This window comes from Delphinus delphis, chromosome 17, assembly GCF_949987515.2.
Source record: "Delphinus delphis chromosome 17, mDelDel1.2, whole genome shotgun sequence".
Taxonomy (NCBI): domain Eukaryota; kingdom Metazoa; phylum Chordata; class Mammalia; order Artiodactyla; family Delphinidae; genus Delphinus; species Delphinus delphis.
In genome coordinates, this window is record NC_082699.1 from 55970924 (window position 1) to 55989920 (window position 18997).

General features: G+C 34.2%; 1 protein-coding gene across 3 annotated transcripts in view; it reads right to left on the reverse strand.

Moving 5' to 3' along the window:
* Nucleotides 1–18997, reverse strand: part of CSMD3 (CUB and Sushi multiple domains 3) — a 1080105-nt gene that overhangs the window by 633309 nt on the left and 427799 nt on the right. For all 3 annotated transcript variants that reach the window (XM_060035246.1, XM_060035245.1, XM_060035244.1), the window contains one exon: nucleotides 4540–4664. In XM_060035246.1, the coding sequence (XP_059891229.1) occupies nucleotides 4540–4664 (125 nt within the window). The remainder of the gene's footprint in view (nucleotides 1–4539; nucleotides 4665–18997) is intronic.

Below are 18997 nucleotides of genomic sequence, written 5' to 3' on the forward strand. Positions count from 1 at the left end.
ATTAGTCAAAAAAAATTTTGTCCAATCTATCAAGATTCACTTTCTTAAAAGTTTCCTAGTTAACAAATTATCAATTCTCAAATAAATGCTATTTCTTTGAACAACATGAATGTCTGAAACTTTCTATATACGATTCATGTGCATAAATCTGCTTATTTGCATAAGCTCTAGCTTTGGGATTATCTATTGCATTTCCAACAAAGGAATAATTGTATCTGTAATGGTAAACTGTCAAATATCTCATATACATAACCCATTTAGGGAACAAAAATTATTGTCTGAGTTTGTGTAAAATCCATTAATATTAATTTCTGAATTGCTCTTTTTCTTTTAATTCATAATTTGCTGTTTGTGTGAACTTTCAGTCCCTTAAAAATCACCATTTCTTGATTGCTCAACCATGCAATACATAGACAGCAGCTATATTAATGACTTCTCAAAGGTGCAGTTCACTGATACTGCTACTTATGCTGCTGTCTAGAAAAAAGCATATTTATTCTGTCCAAGCACCCATAAGACATGAAAACTATTCTTTGTTCAGACTGACAGTGGATAGTCACTTTAAAACTTCAATTACAATTTCAGCATGTCCCCTCCATTACTGTTTCCAACACCACAGCCAGTAATTTCTACTAGCAAATTTCTTTTATAAACCATACACACATGTGCCCTGCATGCAATGAGCAAATAAATTTGTGTATAAATGATTAATATCTGCAGAGATAAGATAAAATAATAACAATATATGAATCTTGAACATTAAAATTTTATACCTCCCAACTAATGACTGATGACTGTTGAATGAAATATATATGTATATCTCTCTCTATATATATGTATATGTTTACATATACATATTTCAATCATCTATCTTAGAATCAAAGAAAATAATCATACAGTAATATTCAACGAATATTTCTTGAGATTTGTCAACACAGCTGTTCTTTGTGCTACAGGGTTTATGAAAAATAACAAAATAACATAACATTAGTTTTGCCTTTGAACAATTTACAATCATAATAAATATGATTCATTCTTTTTATTGAAATGAGAGTCTTGAATGAAAAAAGATGGTTTACAGCCTCAATCTCATTTTATGTAAACCTTAAATTCCATGATCTGGCTATAATTTCTCTTTTTATATGAGACTTTGTTTCTGCATTAACATTAATCTCCTTTTCTAGACTCTATCCTCTATTTTCCTATTCTCTCTTGCCATAAAAAATGCACACATATAATTTATGTAAAACTGAAGCAGGATATGTGGATGCCACCATTTTGAAGCCATGATTTTCAATTTTGTCCCTTATATCTATAATTTGTCTTGAGTGGAGGATATCATAAGAAATCAACTTTAAACAGTTTACTGTTCTATCATTGCCTGGACATTGATGAGAGTAACTCCCACAATACTTATTACTCAGTGTCCACTTTATAAAAAAAATGCAAGATATTTCATATCTTAAAGCCAGGAAAAAGTTTGCTTTTGTTGTGTCATTGTCATATTTCATAGACAATGGTTTTCGTGTAAACTTATGTTTTTTAAATTTGTTAGGCAGCTGTCATATTTAACATGTAAGCCATTCTTAAAAGTTTTTTACTTAAAACTTAAAGGCTTTTGCACAACAAAGGAAAACATAAACAAAACAAAAAGACAACCTACAGAATGGGAGAAAATATTTGTAAACGATGCAACTGACAAGGGATTAATCTCCAAAATATACAAACAGCTCATACAGCTCAATATCAAAAAAACAAACAACCCAATCAAAAAATGGGCAGAACTAAATAGACATTTCTCCAAAGAAGACATACAGATGGCCAACAGGCACATGAAAAGAAGCTCAACATCACTAATTATTAGAGAAATGCAAATCAAAACTACAATGAGGTATCACCTCACACCAGTCAGAATGGAAAAAGGAACCCTCCTACACTGTTGGTGGGGATGTAAACTGGTGCAGCCACTGTGGAGAACAGTATGGCATTTCCTTAAAAAATTAAAAATAGAGTTGTCATATGAACCTGCAATTCCACTCCTGGGACTATATCAGGAGAAAAACATAATTTGAAAAGATACATGCATCCCAATGTTCAGAGCAGCACTATTTACAATAGCCAAGACGTGGAAGCAACTTAAGTGTCTATCGACAGATGAATGGATAAAGAAGATGATATACAATGGAATATTACTCAGCCATAAAACGAATGAAATAACGCCATTTGCAGTAACATGGATGAACCTAGAGATTATCATACTAAGTGAAGTAAATCAGACAAAGACAAATATCATATGATATCACTTATATGTGGAATCTAAAAAAAGGATACAAATGAACTTATTTACAAAACAGACTCACAGACATAGAAAGCAAACTTATGGTTACCAAAAGGGGAGAGGGAGAGAGAGATAAATTAGGAGTTTGGGATTAAAATATACATACTACTATATATAAGACAGATAACCAACAAGGACCTACTGTATTGAACAGGGATCTATACTCAATATCTTGTTAACAACAAATAATAGAAGACAATGTAAAAACTAATATATATTTATATGCATAACTGAATCACTTTACAACTGAAAGTAACACAACATTGTAAATCAGCTATATTTCAATAAATTTTTTTTTAAGTTTTTTACCAACTTATACATAAGCTTTTGTTTAGGATCATGTAACTGTTTTACCTTATTTTCTCATTATCCCTATTTCACTGTTTTTTTTTTTAATGCTATTGAACTATATGGCATTTTGTAAACCTTTTTTTCTTCAATTGTGACTATGAATTTTATTTTATATTTTTAACATCTTTATTGGAGTATAACTACTTTACAATTTTGTGTTAGTTTCTGCTGTACAACAAAGTGAATAAGCTATATGTATACATATATCCCCATATGCCCTCCTTCTTGAGCCTCTCTCCCACCCTCTAGGGTCATCACAAAGCATCGAGGTGATCTCCCTGTTCAATGCAGCAGCTTCCCACTAGCCATCCATTTTACATTTGGTAGTGTATATATGTCAATGCTACTCTCTCACTTCGTCCCAGCTTCCCCTTCCCCTACTGTGTCCTCAAGTCCATTCTCTACATCTTCATCTTTATTCCTGCCCTGCCACTTAGGTTCATCAGTACCATTTTCTGTAAACCCTTGATAATGAGAAAGGTAATGAATAAACATCTACCTGTGACATGAAAGTTTTACTTGAACCTGAGAGAAAAATCTAGGCTCTCTGTTCTTCTTACTCTGGGTTGCCATTGTCAAGTGAGTGGAATATACCTATTTGCTTCCATTTTATTATTTTCTATTCCTTCTTTAATGCTCTGAAATCTTGCTTCTCTCCCCAAACTATGAATAGTCTTTCTTAAGGGCTTTGTCATTTTACAGACATTTGAGCTTGGGTGAGTGACTGGATCTCTCTGCGTCTTACAATACTCATTTCTAAAATGGAGATAATAATGCCTCCATTGGTTTGTTTTGAGGATTTAAATGAGTCAAAGTATATGTAGTGGTTAGCACAGTGCCTGACACATAGTAAGTGCCTAAAAAAATTAAGCCTATGATGAAATCTCCTATACAATTCCATTTTCAGTTTTTTTATACTTATTAACAGGGTAACGTTTTTCTAGTCTCATATAGAGTTGAATATCAACTTTGACTCCTTCTTGTCACTTTCTCCTTCCATATCCAACTAGTTGTCAAATACTTTGTCTTTTTCCCTTTATGAGAGCTCTCAAATCTATCCCTTCTCTATTCACCAGAATCTGCCTGAGAGGACTATACAGAGTGTGGCAACTCAGTGAAAATATTCCCTGAGGGAGATGAAGAGTTAATGGAATTTTGAGTACTAAGACACTGAAATATGCAGAGATGTCATTACTAAAAATAACAACAACAACAGCAACAAACAAGCAACAAGAGAGCCAGTAAGCCAGAATGAGGTGTTAATTTTCAAATATAGCTAAATAAAGTTTAGAATGAAGAGGCCTCATTTAATTTATATGAAAATATTTAATTTGTAGGAAGGTGGTGGAAGTAAATCTTATCTGCAATTACTGGTAATATGAAAAGCCAGAGCACTCATTGATTTGTCTTAGTTTAAATTAACTAATTATAGAACAAGTGCTCTACCTCCACTGCCACCAACATCACTACTATTGGACACATAAGCAATTCAAATGGCAAATCATACAAGTGGAGGTGCAATTATGGTTTAAAAACTTTATATCCACATCAATGACTGTACATGGTAATTCATGATTTTAAAAAAAGGCCAACAAAGTTACCACTGCCTTGTATTACATATTTTAAGATTCCAATTTGTTGCTATATGATTATTAGATTGGGAACTCCTTGAGAATCTGACACAGTGGTTTGCATATTATAGATTTTCAATAAATATTCTTAAATACATGAGCTAAATGTTTCCTGAATTACAGGTCAAAGATTCAACTGAAATTTATACTCAGTGGAATGAAGTTCAAACTATTAAAATGTGTTAAGAGAGCATTTTTATTTTAAAGACTGTTCTTTACCTTTACATACAGGCCTGTGATCACTCCAAGCAGCAAAGACTTCAGCTATCCGTTGACAGGTGATGCTCTTAGCACCCTGTAGGACATAATCTTCATCACAAGAGAACTGCACAGTTGATCCAAGGCTAAAATTGAGCAAAGGATTAAAAAACAGTATTAGAAGAATATAACATAATGGTTAGGCTCCGGTTCTACTGGCAATATCCCATAGTTCAAAAATGTTCCATAGTGACAAAAAAGATTGTTCTTTTAAAAAACCAAAATATGAAAATATGACTTGTACAAATATATAATAAAAATCACAAACAAGAATCTACTATAAATCAATAGCATGCAGGTATTCGTAGGAATTTCAAAAAGCTCTCATCAACTTTAATTATCTTGTTACTAGTTGTAGAAGCCAAGGTTAAATAATTGACTAAATTTCCCATCTTAAGTAAGTGGTAAATGTGAAGCAAAAAGTGGACTTTCTGACTTGAATCCCAGTGCTTGGGTTCATACCACATTATAGTACTTCTCTAGCAGGTATTTATATGTGTATTTACTTGGACACGTATATGTCCATCCACAGACACACATATACAGTTAGGGCTGCAAAACTGTGCTGATTGTTTTTTAGATAAAATTCACCCACCATTTCTTATTCCTGATCTTAGAGGAAATGCTTTCAGTTTTTCACCATTGAGACCATTTGGCTGTGGGTTTGTCATATACGGCCATTACTATGTTGAGGTATATTCCCTCTATGCCCACTTTCTGAAGAGTTTTTAACATAAATCGGTGCTGAATTTTGTCAAAAGCTTTTTCTGCATCTATTGAGATGATCATATGGTTTTTTATTCTTCAATTTGTTGATGTGGTGTATCACACTGATTTGCAGATACTGAAAATTCCTTGCATCCCTGGGATAAATCCCACTTAATTGTGGAATGTGATCCTTTTAACGTATGGTTGGATTCAGACTGTTAGCATTGGGTTGGCCAAAAAGTTCATTCAGGTTTTTCTGTAACCCTTATGGAAAAACCTGAACGAACTTTTTGGCCAACCCAATATTTTGTTGATTATTTTTTGTGTATATGTTCATCAGTGATACTGGCCTATAATTTTCTTTTTTGTGGTGTCTTTGTCTGGTTTTGGTATCAGGGTGATGATGGTCTCAGAATCAATTTGGGAGCATTCCTTCTTCTGCAATTTTTTGGAAGAGTTTCAGAAAGGTAAGTGTTAACTCTTCTCTAAATGTTTGATAGAATTGGCCTGTGAAGCCGTCTGGTTCTGGACTTATGTTTGTTGAGAGTTTTTAAATCACAGTTTCAATTTCGGTACTTGTGATTAGTCTGTTCATACTTTCCATTTCTTCCTTGCTCAGTCTTGGGGGATTGTACCTCTTCAAGAATTTGTCCATTTCTTCCAGGTTGTCAATTTTATTGGCATATAGTTGCTTGTAGTAGTCTCTTATGATCCTTTGTATTTCTGTGGTATCATTTTAACCTTTCCTTTTCATTTCTAATCTTATTGATTTGAGCCCCCTCCCTTTTTTCTTGATGACGCTGGCTCTTTATCAATTTTGTTTATATTCTCAAAGAACCAGCCTTTAGTTTCATTAATCTTTCTATTGTTTTCTTCCTTTCTATTTCATTTATTTCTGCTTTGATCTTTATGATTTCTTTCCTTCTACTAACTTTGGGTTTTGTTTTTCTTCTTTCTCTAGTTGCTTTAAGTGTGAGGTTAGGTTGTTTATTTGTTTTTGTTGTTTCCTGAGGTAAGATTGTATTACTATAAACTTCCCTCTTAGAACTCCATAGGCTTTGGATCATTGTGCTTTCATTTTCATTTGTCTTTAGGTATTTTTTGCTTTCCTCTTCATTTCTTCAGTGTTCCATTGGTTGTTCAGTAGCATATCGTTTAGCATCCATGTGCTTGTGATGTTTTACAGTTTTTTTTTTTTTTCTGTAGTTGCTTTCTAATTTCATAACATTGTGGTGGAAAAGATGCTTGATATGATTTCAGTTTTCTTAAATTTACCAAGGCTCACTTTATGGTCCAGCATGTGATCAATCCTGGAGAATGTTCCACGTGCACTTGAGAAGAATGTGTATTCTGCTTCTTTTGGATGGAATGCTCTATAAATATCAATTAAGTCCATCTAGTCTAATGTGTCATTTAAGACCTGTATTTCCTTATTGATCTTCTGTCTGAATGACCTGTCCATTGATGAAAGTGGGTTGTTAAAGTCCCCCACTATTATTGTGTTACTGTCAATTTCTCCTTTTATGGCTGTTAGTACTTGCCTTATATGTTGGGTTGCTCCTATGTTGGGTGCATATATATTTACAATTATTATATCTTCTTCTTGGATTGATCCCTTGATCATTATGTGTCCTTCTTTGTCTCATAACAGTCTTTATTTTAAAGTCTATTTTGTCTGATATGAGAATTGCTACTCCAGCTTTCTTTCCATTGCATGAAATACCTTTTTCCATCCCCTCATGATCAGTCTGTATGTGTCCCTAGATCTGAAGTGGGTCTCTTGTAGAAAGCATATATACAGGTCTTGTTTTTGTATCCATTCAGCCAGTCTATGTCTTTTGGTTGGAGCATTTAATTCATTTAAAGTAATTATCAATATGTATATTCCTATTGCCATTTTCTTAACTGTTTTGGATTTGTTTTTGTAGGTCTTTTTTCTTCCCTTCCTCTTTTGTTCTCTTCTCTTGTGATTTTATGACTAACTTTATTGTTGTGTTTGGATTTTCTTTTCTTTCTTGTATGTGTATCTATTGTAGATTTTTGGTTTGCAGTTACCCTGAGGTTTTGATATAGCAGTCTGTATATAAATAATAGTGCTTTAAGATGCTGGCCTTTTAACTTCAAATGCATTTCCAATATCCTGAATTTGTGCTCCCCTCTTCTCCCAATTGCTGGCTTTGATATATTTGTGTGCAGATGATTTCCTACCTTTAATTTACGTTTGTCTTTACCAGTGAGCTATTCCATTTGTAATTTTCTTGTTTCTAGTACTGGCCTTTTCTTTTGCACTTAGAGAAGTTCCTTTAGCATTTGTTGCAAAGCTGGTCTGGTTGTGCTGAATTCTTTTAGTTTTTGCTTATCTGTAAAGCTTTTGATTTCTCCGTTGAATGTGAATTACAGCCTTGCTGGGTAGAGTATTCTTGGTTATAGGTTCTTCCCTTTCATAACTTTAAATATATTGTGTCACTCCCTTTTGGCCTACAGAGTTTCTGCTGAGAAATCAGCTGACAACATTATGGGAGTTCCCTTGTATGTCATTTGTTGCTTTTCCCTTGTTGCTTATTAATATTTTTTCTTTCTCTTTAATTTTTGTCAGTTTGATGACTATGTTTTTCGGTGTGTTCCTCCTTGGGTTTATCCTGCCTGGGATTCTCTGGCCTTCCTGAACTTGGTTGGCTGCTTCCTTTCCCACATTAAGGAAATTTTCAGCTATTATTTCTTCAAATATTTTCTCAGGTCCTTTCTCTCTTTTCCTTCTGGGACCCCTATAATGCAAATGTTGTTCATTTAATGTTGTCCCAGAGGTCTCTTAGACTGTCTTCATTTCTTTTGATTATTTTTTCTTTATTCTTTTCTGTGGCATTGATTTCCACCATTCTGTCTCCCAGCTCATTTATCCTTTCTTCTGCCTCAGTTACTCTATTGATTCCTTCTAGTGTATCTTTCAATTCAGTTATTATATTGTTTATCTCTGTTTGTTTGTTCTTTAGTTCTTCTAGGTCTTTATTAAACATTTCTTGCATCTTCTCAATCTGTGCCTCCACTCTTTTCTGAGATCTTGGATGATCTTCACTATCATTACTCTAAATTCTTTTTCCAGTAGCTTACCTATTTCCACTTCACTTAGCTGTTCTTCTGGGGTTTTAACTTGTTCCTTCATCTGGGACATATTCCTCTGCCACCTCATTTTTTCTAACTTTCTGTGATTGCAGTTTCCATTTCACAGGCTGCGGGATTGTAATTCTTTTTTCTGCTGTCTGCCCTCTGGTGAATAAGCCTGTCTAAGAGGCTTGTGTTGGCTTTCTGGTGGGAGGGTCTGCTTCCTGCCCACTGGTGGGTGGAGCTAGGTCTTGTCCTTCTCGTGGGCAGGGCCTTGTTCAGGAAGAATTTAAGCAGCCTGTCTGCTGATGGGTGGCGCTGTGTTCCCACCCTGTTGGTTGTTTGGCCTGAGGAGTCCCAGCACTGGAGCCTACAGGCTATTGGGTGGGGCTAGGTCTTGGGGAGGAAATGGTGGCCTCCAGGAGGGCTCACACCAATGATTATTCAACAGAACTGCTGCTGCCCGTGTCTTTGTCCCCACAGTGAGCCACAGCTGCCCCCTGACTCCACAGGGGACCCTCCAATACTAGTCTGGCCCAGTCTCTTATGAAGTCACTGTTTATTTCCCTGGGTCCTGGTGTACACAGGACCTTGTGCGCACCTTCCAAAAGTGGAGTTTCTATTTCCCCCAATCCTGTGAAATTCCTGCAATGAAACCCTTCTGGCCTTCGAAGAGAAATTCTCTGGGGGCTCCTCCTCCCATTATCAAACCCCCAGGCTGGGAAGCCTGACGTGGGGCTCAGGACTTTCACTCCTGTGGGAGAACTTCTGTGGTATAATTATTTTCCAGTTTGTGGGCCTCCCACCCAGCGGGTATGGGATTTGATTTTATTACAATTGTGCCCTTCCTACTGTCTCATTTTGGCTTCTCTTTTTCTTTAGATATAGGGTATCTTTTTTGGTAGGTTCCAGCGTTTTTTGTTTTTTTTTTTGTCTATGGTTGTTCAGCAGTTATTTGTGATTTTGCTTTTGTAAGAAGAGGTGATCTCACATCCTTCACTCAACCATATTGCTGGCAAATTAGGAGAGATTCTTAAATATATATTTTTATTATAACTTTTTTCAAAATATTGTCATTTAATAATATATAGAATAAAATACATGAAACAATCTCATTTTTTATAGATCTGAAATTACTATTAGTATACACAAAGTATTCCCACATTACACAAGCAGAAATACTTTCTTTATCCATATTTTATTCATCAAAAATTATGTCCTAAATGGAATGTTTTCATACATTTCTAAATATGTATATTTTAAACTTTATTTCAATGAAATACTATAATGATTTAAATGATTTGTAGCCTCAAACTATTCCTTGTATCACTTTTTCTTTTTAATATTTTTACTGTAACATTGGAATAACAGCTTGATTTTCCCCTCCAGTAATGAGGAAACAATGAGGATAAAGCAGACAAAGTATAGATAAAGTGCTAAGCTCCTCAGTAAGTATGTACAGTGTAAGGACTAAGGTTTGTTATTTGTGTTTTCTTTTAAGATTGCCTACCCATGTCAACCATTTTCACAACTCATATTTCCTAAATGTCCTATCAGCTTAGATAAACATACTTGGAATAACTTTCAAAAATCTAGGCTTACTATTTCTTCTATATATTTATGCAACTTAAAATAGACTTTTTAAAATTAGAGCTAGTTTTAATATGATGATATTGTCCTGTGCAATCTGGACCCCACACAACAATAGAGTATTTATGCTTTCACTGCTCTTTGTTTTCAGACATAGGTAATATGTCTTTTATGGAACTCTGTCAAAGAGGCCAGAAACAACTTTCCACAGAGACAATGATAGTAATGATAAGTCTTAATTGTACTGGTCTTGAAACGTAACACCAGAGGAAGGCTGCAGTGCAAGTTTACTCGAATTCAAATAAGCAAGCTTTCCTTAAGCATCTAAACTTTTTTTGACTTGGTGATGAAAAATGTAATAAGCCAATAGCTGCCTTCAAAAAACAGAATAAATTCCAGTATTGTGGTAAGAGAAGCATACAGTGAATATCATTCAAGCCATATGAGCCAAGAGAGCATGGATACAAGTTATGGGAAACCAAGGAAGAAGAAAGTCCATTTGAAGAATGGATAGGATTCTTATAGTCAAACATATTCTAGGAAGAGAGAAAAGCATGTGCTAAATTACTGAGCTGATAAAGTGTAGAGGCATTTGGAAGAACAGTTTGCCTTAAGTAAATGGTTAGTTTCAGGAAATAGTAGTTTGTGGTTTTTTTTAATGTTTCTTTCTAAAAATATGCATCACACAACTAAAATGATTTATTTTCTGAAGAGGCACATTTAGCAGTCTGTAACACAATATGGTAGAAATAGAAATATAATGTCAGAAAGTTAGGTTTGGCCTGTATTAAGGAGAAATTTAAATGCTAGAATGCAAATGTATAAGTGAGGGGGGAAGAGCACCAAATTGCAAGCCATAAGCTCTATGTTCAAGGCATGCTTTTATTACTGCTAAGTGTGCAAACACCTGGCATACAGGTTTACTTATTAGCAAAATAGTGATATTGACACATACAATGTTTTAATTAGTAACAAAATAATGACATGAAAGTTCTTTTAAGTTAATGTATACTATATGTATGTGTGTGATAACTGATATAATTTCTTAATTCAATGAGCCATGGGAGATACAAGTTTATGATCCAGGGGTAATGTCTCAGTAGCTATATAATAATAACCTTTATCTGAAAGCCAAGTGTAATACATCTTGCAGTAGAATAAGAGACCATTACAATTGCACTGGTGAGAAGTTTTAAGTGTATAAAGTAGGATGGAGGCAATATGAATTGAAAATAATTAACAAGATTGAAGAAGCAGGATTTGGAGAAAGAGTGAAGATTTTAAAATCTGAATTCACTGGGGAAATCATAAGAAAATAAAAAAAAGAAAGAAAAAGCTTTACTTTATCCTGGGTACTTCACTATGCAATTTTATGACTGTTAGATAATCTAGTCCTTCACTAAAACAGTACAATTTGGTATTACTCTTTCCATTTTTATTGAAAAAGAAACAGAACTTTGGGGAGAATAAAAAGCTTCTCTAAGTCTAATAAAAGAGTGGCGGCATCTAAAATTAAGTCCAACTGATTCCAAATTCCATGCTCTCTCACTCGTAATGATGTATATGTGTTGTGGAGAAAAGACCAGTTCAATTGTTTTAAGTTAACGTAATAAATATCTATATCTCAGAAGAATGAAAATAATGAAGACCTGAGAGCAACATGGAAAGTCATGATTACTGAATCCTTCAGAAGTAATGCTATTCTTTTTTTTTTTTGCGGTACGCGGGCCTTTCACTGTTGTGGCCTCTCCCGCTGCGGAGCACAGGCTCTGGACGCGCAGGCTCCACGGCATATGGGATCTTCCCAGACCGGGGCACGAACCCGTGTCCCCTGCATCGGCAGGCGGACTCTCAACCACTGCGCCACTAGGGAAGTCCATGTAATGCTATTCTTAAAGCTGAATATATAGTAGAAGAGGGGAGTTTTGAAGATGGAACACTGAGGAATGTTTATTTTTTAGGGAATGGGAGGAGAAAGTGAATTCCTCAAGAGTGAAAAATGGGTGGTCAGAGAGTAAACTCACGGAAACCAAGATATTTTTTGGTCATTTAAAGACCCCCAAAAGAGATTACAATGGTGACAGAAGGATCAAGGGAAATGAGCAGTGAGAAAATTAACTTAATTTAGGGATAGAAAAGTCATTAGTAATTTAAGAGATGATGCAAAAAGTCAGATTACAAAATATTAGGAAATTATTAGCTGTGTGGTGAGGAAGGAAGTGCCACATGTGTAGGCTATTCTTCAGAAGATATTTTGTGGGAAGAGATAGAACACCTTTGAAGTTTCTATTAATGATGTCTTTGCAATTATCAAAGTTAGATATATAAATAAGCATACTACCATATTTACAAATCTTATGCTAGGAGAACGGGTGAAGATGGGTCCACATTTAAAAGTGTGATAGATTTACATCATGATAGTCAGACTTTCCTCATTATAGTCATGTTTTAATATTACCAGATGAGAAGCATATTCCCTGCTGTTTCAATCCCAAGATATACCAGTGTTTTAATAATCCAAATGAAAACCCAAATTTTGGATCCAACATTATTCTTTGCTCTCAAGAAGACAAATTCATGCCCCTAATGGGTGACATCTCTTAAAAGGAAAAGTATCAGACAAGGCCTTTCCTCCAGAAGTAAAGTCTGTGAAACTTAAGAATCTCGGAGGCTGAGCTTTCCCAGACATTTAGTTATAATTTTAAAAGACGTTTAAATTTTTAATTTATTTTTCAGCATAGAAACTGCTGGCAGCTTCAATATCTCTTTGGCAGCATTTCTCCCTTTAAAAGTCTGTTATGCTCCATAGGAATTTCAAATTAGAAAGAAAGTTTTTAAAATTTCAAAACACAGATTCTGGGACTCTCACCTTGGAGATTAAAGCATAAAATGGTAAGTAAAATACAAGTCTATAAGATGCCATACTTTCCCAAGGATTTTCTTATATATTTCCTCAGTGATTAAAAAATATTTATTTTGTGCATACAAGAGTGTTTGTTTTAGCAACTGCTGCCTATAAATCATTTAGATTTATGATGAGTTTGAAGTCCTGCTATAAGGTCATATGATCAGAGAAATTAATGGAAAATTTCTGAAGCTGCTGTTTTAAGCCGTTCAGTTCACTACAGTTATTGAACTCTCTTCATCAGGCATGCAGATATATGAATAATCTTATTTCTGATTCCAAGGATTTTACACTTAGAAAAGTTTCTACAAGACAAGGAAAAAAAATATTTTAAGTACTGTAATGAAGATACACACAATGCTGGAGGAGTTAACCAGATTGTAACAGATTGTGGAAATAAGTAAAGCTTTAGGAAGGAGGATTTTAAGTGAGTCCTTGAAGAATGCGTAAGATGACACAGGCAAGAATGCTGGGACAGAATATTCCAGGAGGAAGAAACAACAAAACCGAGCGGAGAAGTCAGGGAAAATCAGACATATTTGAGGCAAACTATGTGAGGGTAATTTGTCACCATAAAAATATGGTTGGCAGACAAATGTGGCAACATTGGATATATTTTGAGATGTTTTAAATGCCAAAAATGAGTAGTTTGTGAATAAGTAGTCCATAGGAAAGCTCTGCTGGTGTTTGAGTTGAAAAAACACATTGTTGCAGATATTTTTGGAAGACTAATGTGATAATAACTTGTACATGGATGAAAAGAGGAAGAATCTACAGCTAGTAAAGCTGACATTGCAATTACCTAAAAATGTTTAAAAAGGGTTAACTACAATTGTGGCCATGGACACTGAGATGGGGGAGCTGTTCTTATCTGTCAAAAAACACGTCTCAATTGAAATATCTCTTTTCCTTCTCTCTAAAGTTCTCCTTCTCAGAAATTACTGCCATGCCAGGAAAATGAAACGTTTGAGTTTATTATACCAATATTCTAGAGAAGTATTTTAATATGATATTATAGTCAAAAAAAACACACACATGTATGTGTGCATGCATACAGATATATATATATCACTCAGTTCAAAATATAAAATTGCTTGTATGTTTTTGTTTCATTTTTAATACTTTATATTTCAGAACAATTTCACATTTATAGAAAAAATGCACAGAAAGTACAGAAGGTTCCTATATGCACCCTTCTTCCCCCCTCAACACACACATGCACACACAAACACAGTTTCTTCTATTATTACCATCTTGCATTAGTGGGGTACATTTGTTACAGTTGATGAACCAAATCAATATTGATACACTTAATTAATTAAGTCCACATTTATACTAGGGTTCACTCTTTGTATTCTATAGGTTTTGACAAATGCATAATGTCATGTATTCACCTGTACAGTATCATACAGAATAGTTTCACTGCCCCAAATAAGTTTACCTACTCATCCCTCACCCTCTTCCTGAGGAAGAGTTAGCCCCTTGTTTGTTCTTCAATATCATGTAGGCTATTTTGGGTCTTTGCCTTTCTACATAAATATTAGAATTATTTTGTTGATGGACACAAAATAACTTTCTTGGATTTTTACTGAGATAACACTGAAGTTATAGCTCAAGTTGGAAAGATTTGACATCTTACTAATATTAATTCTTCCCATCCATGAACCTGGAATATTTCTCCATTGATTTAGATCTTTGATTTGTTTAATCAGAATTTTGTCATTTTCCTCATATAGAGCTTATAAATATTTTGTTATATTTAAACCTAAGTCTTTCTTTTTTACTTTTTGGTGCTAATGTAAATGATACTGTGCTTTTAATTTCAAATTCCACTTGTTCATTGCTGGTATACAAAAAAACAATTAACTTTTGTATATGTATCGTAAAACCTTGCTATTATCACTTACTAGTTCCACAAGTTTCTTTGTTGATTCTTTGGAACTTTTTACATAGACAATCATACAATCTGCAAGAAAAAAAGTCTGTTTCATTTCTTCCTTCCAAATTTATAAACCTTTTATTTCCTTTTCATGTCTTAGTGTATTAGCTAAGACTTTCAGTATGATGTTGAAAAAGAATGGTGAGAGGGGAAATTCTTGTTTTGTTTCTGATCTTGGGAAAAAGTTTCTCACCACTAAGTATTATCATGTTAGCTCCATATTTGTAGTAGCAGATGTTCTTTAACAAATTGATAAAGTTCTCTTTTCTTTGTAATTTTCTGAGAGGGTTGGATTTTGTCAAATGTTTTTTGGTTTTTTTTCTTCATTCTATTGCAATAGTGATATGTTCTTTTTTAGCCCACTTATGAGATGACTTGAGTTCTGAATGTCAAGCCAGCCCTCTATACCTGGAATAAAACCCATTTAGTCATGCTGTATACTTCTTTTAATACACTGTCAAACTTAATCTGCTAATATTTTGTTGAAAAATTTTGCATCTATGTTCATTGGACATATTGATTTGAAATTTTCCTTTGCAGCAATGTCTTTGATTTTTGTATTAGGGTAGTGAGCACTCGTAAAATGAGTTTGAAAGTACTCCCTCTATTTTTCTGGAAGAGATTGTAGAGAATTGGTATCATTTATTCTTTAAATGTTTGTTAAAATTCACCAGTGAATCAATCTGGGCCTGATGCTTGCTATTTTGGAAGGTTTATTTTTAAATTTATTTCATTAAAAAAATTATTGGCGGGCTTCCCAGGTGGCGCAGTGGTTGAGAGTCCGCCTGCCGATGCAGGGGACACGGGTTTGTGCCCCGGTCGGGGAAGATCCCACATGCCGTGGAGCGGCTGGGCCTGTGAGCCATGGCCGCTGAGCCTGCGCGTCTGGAGCCTGTGCTCCGCAACGGGAGAGGCCACAGCAGTGAGAGGCCCGCGTACCGCAAAAAAAAAAAAAAAAAAAAATTATTGGAGTATATTTGATTTACAATATTGTGTTATTTTCACGTGTACAGGGAAGTGAATCAGTTTCATATACATATATACAATCTTTTTTTTAGATTCTTTCCCCATATAGGCCATTACAGAGTATTGAGTAGAGTTCTCTGTGCTATACAGTAGGTTCTTATTAGTTATCTATTTTATATATAGTATTGTGTATATGTCAATCCCAATCTCCCAATTTATTCCCCCCCCCGCATCCTCTGGTAACCATAAGGTTGTTTTCTACATTTGTGACTATAACTTCTGTTTTGTAAGTTAATTGGTACCTTTTTATTAGATTCCACATATAAATGATATCATATGGTATTTGTCTTTCTCTGTCTTACTTCACTCAGTATGACAATCTCTAGGTCCATCCTTGTTGCTGCAAATGGCCTTATTTTGTTCTCTTTTGTGACTAATAGTCCATTATATATATATGTACCACATCATCTTTATCCATTCCTCTGTTAATGGACATTTAGGTTGCTACCATGACCTGGCTATTGTAAATAGTGCTGCAATGAATATTGGGAGGCATGTATCTTTTCGAATTATGGTTTTCTCTGGGTAAATGCCTAGGAGTGGGGTAGCTGGCTCATATGGTACTTGTATTTTTAGTTTTTACTGTTCTCCATAGTGGCTGTACCAATTTACATTCCCACCAACGGAAGGTTTTAATTATTGATTCAATTTCTTTAATAGTTTTAGGTCATTTCAGATGATTTATTTCTTTTTGTGAGAATTTTATAGAAATTCTCAAGAAATCCATCAATATAACCTAAATTATCAAATTTGTATTTCTTTATTATTTCTCATATTTCTTTATTATCCTTTAATATTTATGGATTGTATCTCTTCTCTTACTCTCTTTTCTCTCTTTCCCTCTCTCTCTCTCTCCCTCTCTCTTTGATTAGTCTGTCTCTAGAGATTATCAATTTCATTGATCTTTTCAATAAAACTACCTTTTGGTTTTATGGATTTTTCTCTATTAATTTCTTGTTCACTTTCATTTATATCTACTCTACTTTTTACTATTCTTCATCTTTGTATTTAATTTGCTCTTTCAAGTTTTTGTATGCCTTTTTAAAAGTAATATTTTTGCTGTGGTATTTTAAAAATATTATGAAAATAATATTTATATACATTATGAAGTGAAACTGTGTATATGCCTACCTAGTGTTCTGTCTTGAAAGTGTTTTATATATTCTAAATCTTGAAAGATTAGTGATTTCATAAATTTCTTAAGATCCCATTTGTTTAAAAAACAAGTATTTATTGAGTGGCTAAAACTTATTTTCAGTGAAGTTGATACTATACCAAAGGCCATGGACTGTTACAGCCAATATTCTAGTGGGGCTTGACAGAAAACATAAAAATAAAATACATATACATTACTTCAGTGGTGATGAGTACTATAAAATAGTGTAAGATAAATGAATAGAAAAGGCAATGCTATTTTATTATAGGATGGCAGGTAACATGAGAAGTTACCTGCTTCAAATTTCAAAGCAGTTCTAACTAGGTTTTGCAATGTTTAAGTAAAAGAAAACAAAACAAACAAAAAAACAAACCACAAGCAAAAACTTTTAAAAGTACTTTAATTAATCCCTTCTCTCTTAGCATCCGAATTTACAGACCAAAGGACACTGACATTTTGATTCTAATCAATCAATTTATATATTTTTATTTACGGTTTTGGTGGTTTATTGATTGCATTGAGTGACACTACACTGAAACCTTGAAGCCTGCAGGAATTGTTAGGGATTTAATCAAATCTGAGCTAAAAGAATAGAAGTGGCAATGGATGAGGGCTCAGACTCTAGAGATACTTCAAAAGAAAAATCTGTGTTTTTTCACCTCTGAGAATGATGTTCACTGTGGATTTGTTGTTCATGGCTTTTATTACGTTGAGGTAGTTTCCCTCTAAAACCATAATTTGAAAAGATACATGCATCCCAATGTCCAATGCGGCACTATTTACAATAGCCAGGACATGGTAGCAACCTAAATGTCCATCAACAGAGGAATGGATAAAGAAGATGTGGTACATGGATACAATGGACTATTACTCAGGCATAAAAAAAACACAAAATAATGCCATTTGCAGCAACAGGGATGGACCTAGAGATTGTCATGCTGAGTGAAGTAAGTCAGACAGAGAAAGACAAATATCATATGATATCACTTATATGTGGAATCTAAAAAAAAGGGTACAAATGAACTTATTTACAAAACAGAAATAGAGTCACAGACGTAGAAAACAAGCTTATGGTTACCAGGGGATAATGGGGTGGGGAGGGATAAATTGGAAGATTGGGATTGACATATACTCACTACTATATATAAAATAGATAACTAATAAAGACCTACTGTATAGAACAGGGAACTCTACTCAATACACTGTAATAGCCTGTATGGGAAAATAATCTAAAACAGAGTGGATACATGTATATGAAACTGATTCACTTTGCTGTACACCTGAAACTAACACAACATTGTACATCAACTATACTCCAATAAAAATTAAAACAATAACCCCCCCCCAAAAAAAAGAATCAGTGGTGTTTGATGCTATAAACAACTGTTCCTACTTTCCTGTCTGCCCCTCACCCCCACCCTGCCCCTGGCTGCTTGTAATTACTACCAAGTTTTAAGTTTGGCTTGCTAGGAAATGGTGTTTCCAATTTAAAAACTCGAAAGCCACCCTACTATCTAAATAATTTTTGTGTGTTATAAGAAAATAATATTGCACTTGAAAATAAGACCTGAATTCTAGTCCGGTGCATAAGAATTGCTCTCCCTAGATCCTATGCCAATACATTCAGGGGCTGCTATAAGATTAACAATGGTAATTGGCAAATCTTGAGAAACTGTCTTGGTAGAGTTTTTTAAGATATAAGTAACAGAGAAAAACATGTTCTTAACAGCTAAGAAGCCAATAAACAAAAGTTGTTTTATATTTATGTATATTTGTCTGCTTATCTTAGAAGCCATATAATTTTAAGATTTAGGAAACACAAACATTTATAGATGAAATCTTAATAAATGCAGCTTATAAACAGTTTAATGTTCTGTTATTAGAACGTCCATTCATTCATTTGTTTTAAAAATCATCTATGGTTAGGTCCTCATCAATTTTTCATACTTACAGATGGCATAGGACTTGTTTCACAATTTTCCCTTCTTCGGAAATG